This window comes from Brachionichthys hirsutus, chromosome 2 (genome assembly GCF_040956055.1).
Source record: "Brachionichthys hirsutus isolate HB-005 chromosome 2, CSIRO-AGI_Bhir_v1, whole genome shotgun sequence".
In the NCBI taxonomy this organism is placed as follows: domain Eukaryota; kingdom Metazoa; phylum Chordata; class Actinopteri; order Lophiiformes; family Brachionichthyidae; genus Brachionichthys; species Brachionichthys hirsutus.
In genome coordinates this window covers 6,532,365-6,543,942 of record NC_090898.1, presented here as the reverse complement: position 1 = coordinate 6,543,942, position 11,578 = coordinate 6,532,365, and the positions used below count along the sequence as shown (strand labels likewise).

Below are 11,578 nucleotides of genomic sequence, written 5' to 3'. Positions count from 1 at the left end.
ACTATGTCTAAGAGGAGTTCGCAAATCTGTTTATTTTATTTCTTAATCAATGACTAAATTTGTCCCAGCGTGAAAACGAGAAATAATAAATTTACATTTTAATCATTACTACGATATGCGAATATTTCAACCCTTTAAAAAAGGATTGTTGCAAAAAATGATAGTTTAAATAAAGGCCGTGCTGTACCCGTAAGTGCGTACTCGTAAAATATGATAACAATTATCAATACATTTTGTTTATTAATTTGGAAGCCGCCGATTTGCTGATTTCGTGTATGACGCGTAAATGCGGAAGTAATTAACCGGAAGCGGAAAATGGCAGCTCGCAGGTGTAGCTTTTCAACTGTGTTTCTTATTCTTTTGAGTTTTTCAGTAGTTAATGTCGCACACAGTCAAGAAACGACGCCAATTAACGCTAACAATGTCGCAGCGGCTCATAATTCAGGCAAAGATACCGAAGGAGCCGCAGCAGCGGAAGAAACGGAGGCTCGACGAGCGGCTCTCCACAAGGAGGGCGCCTCAGCCCGGGGAGCCGGGGCAGCCCCACTAGCACCACAGGCTAAAGACGACTTTCAGGAGGAGTTGGTCATCAGACCGCTGCACTCAGGAGATATCTATGCAAGCTTTCATTTCCGCACTCTGTGGGAAAGCGACTTCATGACCAGAAACAAAGGTAAGCTAACTGTTAGCACGACATGCAGGTTTTATGTTCATCATCTAAATATATAGTTTCAAGCCCTCAGTGAAATATTCGAACACTTGTGATCAAATCGTGTTGGCAATAACAAAAGATTGGACTTTTTGATAGCCTCACAACAGGGACATGAAGATGCAATAAAACTATTGAGATCAATATGTAACACCACGAGTTTAACAGAGCTCGTAAAGGATTTTGGAACACCTTGTGTGGAAATATCGCAGTTGCCGCTTTCCAGTTGCCACTCCTGGACCAGAGATGATCGAAGCTTCTTACCTGGCTAAGGAGAAGAGCTGAACCACTGCTCAGCGGTCCAAAAACCTCTTTTCCGGGGGAAATACATTTTAACTTTCATTTGTAAATCAAGGCTCCAATGTGAAATGAAAAGCTTTTATTTTTTGTTTTTTTGTTGTTGTCCCAACAGCTTTAGATCCGTCACTCGTAAACAGTGAGAAACTATTGAAGCGTCACTGAATATTAAGTTAATAAATTATATGCAATATATTATAATATTCAATGGTTTGGCTCAAGTTCACTCAAAACTCTGTTTGTACACTTATTATGTTTCTCAGTTTCCCACTACCGGCTCTTTCCCAAGTCTCTGGGCCAGGTCATCTCCAAGTTCTCGGTGCGAGAGCTGCACATCTCCTTCACCCAGGGCTACTGGAGGACCATGCAGTGGGGGCAGCCGTATCAGCCATCCCCACCTGGGGCGGAACTGTGGGTCTGGTTCCAGGACTCTGTGACGGAGTGAGTACAGCATGAGTTCTAACAAAAAACAGGGTCACGTGATGCTAATATTCTACATAAATTGATTATGTCAAATTGATTGTAGAAAGTTTAATGTATAACTGGTGTCAAAGGTGGTCGTCAGGGCATTGTGTTAGTCATGCGTAAATATCAATTCCGTTTTTGGACACCGGTCTGCACCATCAAACAAAGACAGGCTAGGTTAGGTTGAACGTTATAGTCACTGCACATGTGCAGCATAATATCATGATCACCAAAGTCTTTCCTTTTCTGTTAACGTGAATCCGTTTGATCCACATAGAAAGAAGCAATGTTTGCACGTTTATAATAACGCAGTTTTTTTAACTTGAATGTTTCCACCCTGTAAAGAACTTTCTTGGTGGAGAATTGCCCTGACAAAATGAATCAGTCAGCGAAATAAAAAGAGCGAGTGTTTAAAATGTCATATCAATCCAATTAGCTCAACATATGCTAACTTATATAACGTTATATACAAGCATATGTATATGCTTGAAAGTATATAACGAGGAAAAGATTTGAGATGCTCTGGATTATGTCTCCATTACAAATAGAAAATAATCCTAATCATTATATTTTAGGTTGACACATTTCTGATCCGCATCTCAATGGAAACTGACAGAAATACTTCCTCTGTTATTCTGCCGTCTCAAACAGTATAACTGTAATAAATTATTTTCTCACGCTGTCCTACTGTTATTCCAGTGTGGACGGCGCATGGAAGGAGCTGACCAATGCGTTATCAGGGATCTTCTGTGCTTCGCTGAACTTCATTGACTCCACCAACACGGTGCAGCCCAGCGCATCGTTCAAACCACTGGGGGTCGTCAACGGTGCGGCCAGGCGCCTGCCCTGCTCGTCTCTTTTTATGAACTTGTATAGATGCAAATGTAAATATGCTGTTGAGTAAATGTGGACTGATTGGTTGTTGTTTTTTTGTTTCTTGAAGTCACGGACCACCGCTTCCTCCGCTATGCCACTCTCCCACGGGAGATTGTTTGCACTGAGAATCTGACACCCTGGAAGAAACTCCTGCCATGTGGGTCCAAGGTGAGCCTCCGTTAGTTTGTTTGTTTGTTTACAGCTCTGTTTTTGATAAACACAATAAATCGAACCTGTAAAGGAAGGGAGCATGTAGTCTGTATGGTCTCACGCATCAGCTATTTGGTGATTAGTAACCACAACCAAGTCCTCGTTCTCCTTCTCTTCCTTTCCGTGTCCATGTTTGCCCCCTGCAGGCTGGTCTTGCTGTCTTGCTGAAGTCAGAGAAACTCTTCCACAGCAGTTTTCATTCCCAGGCAGTTCACATCAGACCCACGTGTCAGGACCAAGAATGCAAAACTCCATCTTGGGAGCTGAGGCAGACGCTGAACGTGGTCTTTGATATGTACACCTCTGCACAAGGAAAGCGCGGTGAGCGAAAAGTGCTCTCTTCCTGCATTCATCGAAGGTCTGGGCAATAAAAGGATCTTGATACGAAATCAACAATGCACATTGAATACGATATTGAAAGTGCAACAGCCCGTCTCGTTGAATTCTTCAGCTTTTGGCTTGTTTGTCAAAGTGCTTGTGCATTTTCTATAACAAAGCAAAGCTTCTTGTGAACAAAATAGGATGGATGACTTCTGGAAAAAGAAAAACAAAAAGGCGTTTCATTCATTCATTTTGCTTTTGAAGAGCTGCTCCCCACTCATAAACAGTGGACTGAAGTCAGTAACAACAACGCTCATCATCCATTAGCGCAATAAAAGTGAATAACTGATGAATCTAAAATTTAGGGATGTCACCCACAGTAAATTGCTGTATCATTTTATTGTTTCTTTTTTTTTGCTGTCGTTCATCCTGAATTTCAGTTTAGTGTTCGGGTTTGTTGTGTGAGGAAACGTTCTGCTTGTTTCTTCAGAGTGGTCTCTGTTTAAGATGTTTTCCCGGACCCTCACAGAAGCTTGTCCTCTGGCCTCCTCCAGTAAAATCTATGTCGACGTCATCAGCAACGCTGAGGTGTGATTTCTACTGTTCGAAGGCCCACTCTCGTTGTGTTGTTGTATTTGTAACGTGGGTACCACAACTTTCTTTCTTTCATTCATTCAGGGGGAGCAGATTGAGGTGAGCCCGGCCACTCCTCTGCTGAGTCAGAATGTGGTGCTCGGAGACCGAAGAACCTTTTCCGTCTACGATCTGACCCAACAGGTCACCTTCGGCACCTTGCGCTCCCTCAACCTGCTGATCCGCTGGAAGTCCAACGAAGGTTAGTAAAAAAAGAGGCTTCAGCTGCATCTGTTTGTCTTATTTATTTATTTGTATCTCTTATAACCGCTGTTCTTGTGTTCTCAGTGTTTCTACCTTTTAATCATAATTCAAGAGCCCCTTTAAATTATTACCTCCGCCGAGACGGGGGCTATGTAACCGCAGGTGTTGGTTTGTTTGTCTATTTGTCTGTCTTTTAGAACCATAACCCAAAAAGTTACAGACAGTTCTTAAAGGCATTTTCAGGAAATGTTGGGAATGTTACCAGGAACAGACGATTTAATTTTTGTGATCATCCAGATTTTTGGTAACATCGTAGTCAATGGAGCTTCAAAATTTGTTCCTCAATATTTTGTTTGATTATTGACTGATATTTGTGGAATTTGGCACACTCATGTAGGGTGGGGGCCTCTATCTCACCACCAAATGTAATCTGGATCGGATCCAGAACGAGATTAGGAAAAAATATAAAATTGTAACATTGAAAACTCCATTTACGGATTCAAAATCAGTTAAAAAAATCAACTATGATTCACTGTTACTTTTCATGGTTGGTGTATAAAGATACCAGGAACAATTTAGAACCTTGTGATGAGGTCTGGGCTCTCTGAGTGCTTTTCTATGCCAATAGTTCTACTGTTGGTTTCTGTGCTACCTGTCCTGTTGTAATCTATAGATTGTTTAGTCCAGACAGGAAGTAACAGACTGGAGTTCTACTTTGCAAAGACGGTTCTTTCCTCGCTCGCCTGCAGGTGACATGCTGCGGCCCCTGCTCCACGCTGAGCGTTATGTGGCTGGCTATGGGCTGCACACCGGAGAGATCCACACACTGATGTTCAACAACCACCCCTACAGGTCGTTCCCGGTGCTGCTGCTGGAAATGGTGCCTTGGTATCTTCGTCTCTACATTCACACCCTCACCGTCACCAGCAAAGCAAAGGACAACAAGCCCAGTGAGTCGCTCCAGGAAAGCAGAGATGGGATGCATGTGCGCCACTAAAAAGGATTCTGTTTTAACATTTGAACTTTAAAGTGATCCTGTATGTAAAAATAATATTTGCTTTAAGGAAAAGGCAGGGTTACTACTGTACTTCTTGATTATACTTTTTATACACTACCAGTCAAACGTTTGTGGACACGCCGAATCATTTAATGCCTTGTCATTATTTTCATGACTGGTTTACGTTGTTGATTCTCACTGAAGATATCAAAACTATGAATGAACACATGGAATTATGGAGTAAACGAAAATGTAAATCTAACCCTAACTCCAAACACGTTTCATATTTTAGATTCTTCACCCTTTACTTTGATTACTGCTTTGCACAGTCTTAGTGCAGTGAGCTTGACGAGGTTGTCACCTGAAATGGTTTTCCAACAGCTTGAAGGAGTTCCCAGATGGTCCGAGCACTTGTTGGCCCTTTTCCCTTCACTCTGCAGTTTCTCTCTTCCTAAACCATCTTGATTGGGTTTAAGTCAGGCTTGGCCTTTTCTTTTTAGTGCTTTCTAAGCAGCTATTTGAACATTTGAATGCCTTGACTCACGTAGTTGCTGGACAGTTGATGCATCTTTATAGTTTTGATGTCTTCAGTAAGTATCTACGACGTGGAAAGTAATACAAATAAAGAAAAACCATTACATAAGAAGGTGAGTCCAATCTTGTCTGGTAGTGTATGTAAATTGCTATTTTAATTTGATGAGTAATATATATTTTGCTTTCCCAGTTTTCCTTCAGGATTCATTTTCATGTATTTTTATGCTATTTCTTCTTTTCACCACAAGGAGGCGCAGATGAGTGATAGTTCATAACTTGGTTTGTTTTTGCTTTGTGCATTCGAGCTGGTGCCATTTTAACCGTAGACTCTGGCACAAGACATCTTGTGTCTGTCTCAATTTGACCTTCCTGGTTAAAGAAAGTAAATAAAATAAGATAAAACTGCAAAGAACTTTGGCTAAATATTATAATTCTTGATCATTTATCATTCCTTTGTCTTCTTTGTCCAGGCTATATCCACTACCAGCCATCTAAGGACCGCCTGAGGCCCCATCTGCTGGAAATGCTGATCCAGCTGCCTCCAAACTCCGTCACAGAGGTCACCGTTCAGTTTGAGAGGGCTCTGCTCAAGTGGACCGAATACCCCGCTGACGCCAGCCATGGCTTCTATGTCGGGTAAGCTTTGCAGATTGTTTTCAGACGAGAAGTTGCACACGTGTTGCTTCTCCTGTCAGATCAAAAATTGTTTGATGATGAATGAGATTGAGGGGCGTGGCAGCAGATGAAAATATTTGTAGTCTTTTTTTTTTTTCCAAAACTCAAAACTATATATCTCGTTAACATTTAGATCCTCAGTGATCAGCTCTCTCGTGCCGAGTGTAGTCGCCATGAATACAAACATCACGGAGGAACGCCCGCTTTTCAGCAACTTGTGAGTATTGGCTCGCTTCTTTTCTTTGGAAGATGCTAGTTGTTGCCACCTGCTCGTTTGGTCATTGACCTCCAGCATCAAAATATTGTCTGTAAAGGCTAACGGTCGGATGTTTCCTCAGTTTCCCCTGTAGAGAGGAGTCCAGCTACTTTGTGCGCGTCTACACGGAGCCTCTACTGGTAAACCTGCCTACTCCAGATTTCAGCATGCCTTATAACGTCATCTGCTTGACCTGCACTGTGGTGGCAGTGGGATACGGCTCCCTCTATAACCTGCTCACCCGGAGTTTCCAGGTAGAGGAGCCCAGCCAAGGGTTGGCCAAAAGGATAGCCAACGTCATCCGAAAGATGAGGGGAGTACCGCCGCTGTGATTCTGGAAAAGCTAGTTCTACTTTTACAAAGGAAAGTTTCCTTTTCGGGGAAGGCACTGACATGTGACATATTCAGGGAGAATTTGAAACGAGCATCCGTGTGAATGTTGAAAATGAGCAACCTAAAGGTTTGTGCCTCGGCTTGTCTTCAGGATGAGTTCCTGCTGGCCCAGGATGTTGTATGCACTGTATTTGTAACTACATCAGCATGTGTTTGGTTTGGTTTGGTTTTTAGTTTTTAGGCCAGGACTCTAATCCATCATAATAAAGACCTAGGTTTCCTGACGTATTGTGGTGTTGAGGAGGAAACCGAGGTAAAGCGTCCACAGATTTGTGCCTGATGGCTTCACTTGATGTCCTAAAGCCTCAGAGCTAAGATGGAAGGAGGAGGATTGCTCAAATCCATCCAGCTTCCTTGCCTGTTGAGAGCCATCTCCCTGCCAGGAGACATAAACGAACATCCTTTTCCCTCAAACCTCCGTTATAGCAGGATACTATAGCCTCCAAGTTTTACACATCCAACCCCAAATTAACACTGCATCGAACTTTAACTATGAAACAAACTTCTTCTCTTTATTTATTGTTTTCTGACTCATTTGTGTTATCTGATATATTTCTAATGTTTCTAATATATAGAAATTTACCAAAACATTAATAAAAAAAAGAATTTTGAATGTTGGAAGTAAATATGACGAATGAAATGCCTTGTTTCCAACTTACTGTGTTCGCACTTGGATGTGAGTGGGAATGTTTGTTAGCTGTACACTCCATGGCAAAAAGGAAAAAATGAGGTAACTTCTATTTCTACTTTTTGTGCAGTTATTGTTTTAAAGAAGCAAATTGTGTGACAATAAAAAGAAATACCGTTGATATGTGTCCGTCTAAGTGTGTTTAAAATTTTATTTAGTTTATTTTGGAAAGAAAACATTTTTTTCTTAAATTGTTCAGTAGAGTTTATATGAAAATGATTTTCTCCAGATTGCTGTGCTCATAGATCAGGTGATGAATTCTTCCTAGAATGCCTCTCTGCCAATGGGAATCACGGCGGAGGTCCGATATGGGTGTATTTCCTGCATCTGTCCTTGGTGAGATGGTGGGATATGAAACTAAGAATGTTCCTGAGGAGGACCCAGAAATATCACTAAAACTCTTCCATGCTCACACTTTGTCAACAAACCCATTTCTGGCAGGCAGGGAGAACAAAGACAAACTGCATTTAGCCAGTCGGCGCTTCTTCACTCTAGTCTACATGTTTGGTAACGGCATGGAACAGAATCAAAGGGAACAAGCAGCATTCCACATAAATGCTGTTCTAATCCGTTCACACTGTGCCATCGCTCTGCTGGCTCAGGCCTTCTGTCTGCATTTCACATCCATCAGCAGCCTTCAGCTTGTTTTGTCTAGTTAATATTAGCGATTAACGAGGCATCGACTGTAGATGTAAAAGGCTTTCATGTGTAAGATCTTAGGGAAACCTGTAGTCGTTTTCTGCCTGTAAGCACTTTGCATGCTCGTCGGCATATTTCAGAATTAGTTTTGTCATCCAAGCTTTTCCCTCAAAAAATTTATAACATGGACATATGAAATCAGATGGCCTACATTTTTTTTAAATAAATTATAATATGAAGTATAATTTGTAGAACTTCATTATTGAAGTACACACACACTCATAAACAAACATAATCCTGGTTTTTCACACACAAATAGCAATTTTTCTCCTGTCCATAAAACATGGACAAAAAAACTAAACAAATAAATCTTTGTATTTCCTTAAGGTGGAAGAATATAAATGATTAACTACAAGAAGGAGAGCATTTTGCTTTCGTTGAAGATTAGATTTTGTGCAAATTGATGCCCAAATATTGGGCCAATCTGAACGCAGGTTGTCTTGCAACACTTATGCTGCTCAGAGAGCACTGGACATCATGATATCAGAACTCGGCATAGACGTTCCCTGGAGCAGAGGGCAGCGGCCTGACCTCACTGATTGTCAATGAGAAAAACATGGGTGGAAAAAGCTAATGCATGTGATGTTATAAATCACACAGACACTGCTGGATTTAGTGTTTGGTGGGGATTGACATCTTTGTACTGTTAAAGGAAGGCATTTTTCTCCTCGCCCTCTTCCGATCTTTTACTGACGGCTCCGAGTGAACAACCAGACAACGCTCAAGTTGGTCTCAGAGTCAAATATTTATTGAATAATGATCTCACGTACAGTCGGAAATGGATCTGGACTCTTCCTCAGCTAGAAAAGAAAGCCACAAAACACAGTATAAAAGGCTTTTAACAAGATTTGTCCTGCACAAGACGAGAAGACGCGCATTTCCCCACACTGTGATATATAAGGAAAACTCTAACTTCACATTCTGTTCTCCTGCTTATCACAAGTTGTACTCCCAATGTGGTTCACATCAAGGTCACACAGATAGCACATGTTGGCTACATGGTTGAGTTGATTATGCTAAGATTAATACAGAGAGAAAACAAATTAAACATCCAATATTGTTGGATACAGTATGGAGCAACATCCATCCCTCCATCCAGCCCTCCCTCCATCCATCCATCCATCCATCCACTTATAGATAAACAGCCACTTTTCCCGCTTTGCGGGTCACGGGTGTTGCTGGAGCCCTGGCTATGGGTGAGAGGCGGGGTACACCCCGAATGCGTCGCCAGCTTGTTATGGGGCCACACAGAGACAGACAAACATTCAGGCACGGGGAGAGCATGCAACCTCTGCACAGATAGGATTCAAACCCGGTACCTTCTTGCTGTGAGGCGACAGCTATCTCACCTCACGCCATGTCATTGTGCCGCCGCAACACAGTCATGTCCACATCCATTGAAGCAGCACTTCTCCTCACCGGGGCATTTGCTGTCGTTAGAGCAAAGTTCAGCGCAAAGCCCTATGTTCGAGCTCCTGTCAGGACACTCTCCTGGCTTTGCTGAAACAACAATCGATATTAGTCACACACGATTATTACGTACAAAGAACTAACACAATTAATGAAAAACAAAAGTGACATTTAAAATCTTCTGCACGTTTCTGAGAAGATTGTGGCTCGTACAGAAATCAGGAGGGACGCAGACAGCTTTGCCGCTAAAGACACAGCACTTGTGGTCTTCTTTACAGTCTGCATCGCAGACGCAGCCCTCAGATGAGACATCGCACGGGACAGGTGGGCAGTGGCCTGGTCTTTCTAGACTACCTGAGAATGAAGGCAGCGAAGGAGACAAGGGAAAATGATTACAAAAATGAAAGCATCTGGTTGGTTGAGTCAGGAAACAAACAAACTTGCACTAATTTCAGCATAAACACTAATTAGAAGATCACACATCAAACAAAGTCTAAAAAAAACCCCTTACCTATTAAAATACATTCAGCTTCCACAGGTAAAACTATGTTGATGTGCACAATTACGCTGAGTGTGATCAGTGCACAGACAGTAGAGCAGTGTTTCTCCATGTTCACTTCTCGCACACAAGAATGTGCTCCTGTTGGGATAAATATAGCAGCACAGGACCTGGAGGCTGAACGCCCAGTCAGAGGAGGCTGGGTCCCGGGGCCCGTCGACTTCATCCCCCTCATCCCAAGCCTTCTGATGGACTGACAGCAGATACCTTTTTCACATGAGCTGCTTTGACAGAACGTTTGCTTAGAACATAATGACAAAAATGTATTTCGTGTTTTGATTTTCAATTTACATTCAAACGAGACAACCTTTTGTTCAAACAACAAAACTATTGTTAGTAGTATTAGCCAAAACACTGGCACTTCTACGCTTCTGTACTGTTTCATAAAAAAGTGAACCAAAATAAAATTCACTCAATAATTTATTCATTCATTCCAGATCCACAATCACTTTAGAGCGTTCATTGTTCCAAATTCCAAATTCTTTGATGCCTACAAAGCTTGAAGTTTACTAAATAGTTTACAGCATGATGTCCACATCTGAACCTGATCTGGACCCAAGTAATACTCCAGATGTGGTGATCTTGAATGTGAAGTAATAATTCTACAAAACTTACAGCGAACATGCACTTGTAGCTGAAACTGATAGCAGTCAATTTTGATGGATCTCCAAAAATCCCTTGGATTAAATTAGATTAGAGCTCAGTGAATTATCAGACTAATAATAATAATACCCATGTGGTTTCAAATCATAGGGGAATGTCATCACATCCAGGTTAAATCACAATGAAGTATTTATTTTAGATTTATTGACATCCGGGAGGAATTGCGCCACCTTGGTGGAGGTTGGAAAATATTTCAGTTTTCTGTTCGTTTATAGCTTGACTACGGCCCTTCGTGGGAGGATTGTACACATAAGAAGAATTTATTAACTTTGGGAGTCAATCCAGATAAAAGGGCAGATTTAGATGTTCTTGTGCTGGAGCTTTAAATATCTGCCAGTATAGTCATAGAAGGTAAACTGTTATTTATATAATCTCATATTCTACTCCTTCTCCTCCCTTCATGATTGTCATAACTACAGAATTACTACAGGATTTTGTTTTTGCATGAAATAAAAAAGTCATGAAATTATTTTTGTCTTGCTCTTGTTGATGCTTTTAGGCAACAAAACTGTCTCAGTCAGCCTCTTGATAGAACAAGAGCCACGTCTGCTAACCTGAGGAGAAATGTCGAGTTTACTGTGACCAGTTTACTGGTGTCAGTGCGTGTTATCTGATGCCCCGGGTCATCGTGTACCAGCATAGAACAACAAATTCATTAAGAATCCAGCAAAGGTTTTTATCATCACTTTTGACTCAGTTAGAAATATTTCCACTGATTGCTCATAATGCTGATTTTGGAGTGAGCAGAGAAGTATAGGACACTGAATGTGGACTGACTTTTAAGGACTAACACTTTAACTTGAGTGGAAACAAAGAGGTACATAAAAAATGCTCTTCAACATAATGTGACATAACTCGAGATTTATGAGTGTAGTATTTGAATAAACATATTAAATACATTCTATAGTAGAAATCAGTATAAAGTGAAGCACCACAGTAATTAGGCTCATGTGTTTTATTAGCATGTCTCTGGACCATACCGTCTTGTA

General features: G+C 41.4%; 2 protein-coding genes across 2 annotated transcripts; one reads left to right on the top strand and one right to left on the bottom strand.

Moving 5' to 3' along the window:
* Window positions 1-315: 315 nt before the first annotated feature.
* pigt (phosphatidylinositol glycan anchor biosynthesis, class T) lies at window positions 316-7,371 on the top strand. Its single transcript, XM_068751996.1, has 11 exons — window positions 316-673; window positions 1,270-1,447; window positions 2,171-2,298; window positions 2,415-2,515; window positions 2,704-2,878; window positions 3,369-3,466; window positions 3,557-3,713; window positions 4,465-4,665; window positions 5,717-5,882; window positions 6,055-6,138; window positions 6,260-7,371. Exons 1-11 carry the CDS (start codon window positions 316-318, stop codon window positions 6,507-6,509), a joined length of 1,896 nt encoding a protein of 631 aa, XP_068608097.1. The 3' UTR covers window positions 6,510-7,371.
* A 1,851-nt stretch (window positions 7,372-9,222) lies between these two features.
* On the bottom strand, window positions 9,223-9,978 carry wfdc2 (WAP four-disulfide core domain 2). Its single transcript, XM_068751974.1, has 4 exons — window positions 9,879-9,978; window positions 9,581-9,721; window positions 9,336-9,457; window positions 9,223-9,297 (listed from the first exon to the last, which is right to left on the bottom strand). Exons 1-4 carry the CDS (start codon window positions 9,976-9,978, stop codon window positions 9,223-9,225), a joined length of 438 nt encoding a protein of 145 aa, XP_068608075.1.
* Between the last annotated feature and the right edge of the window lie 1,600 nt (window positions 9,979-11,578).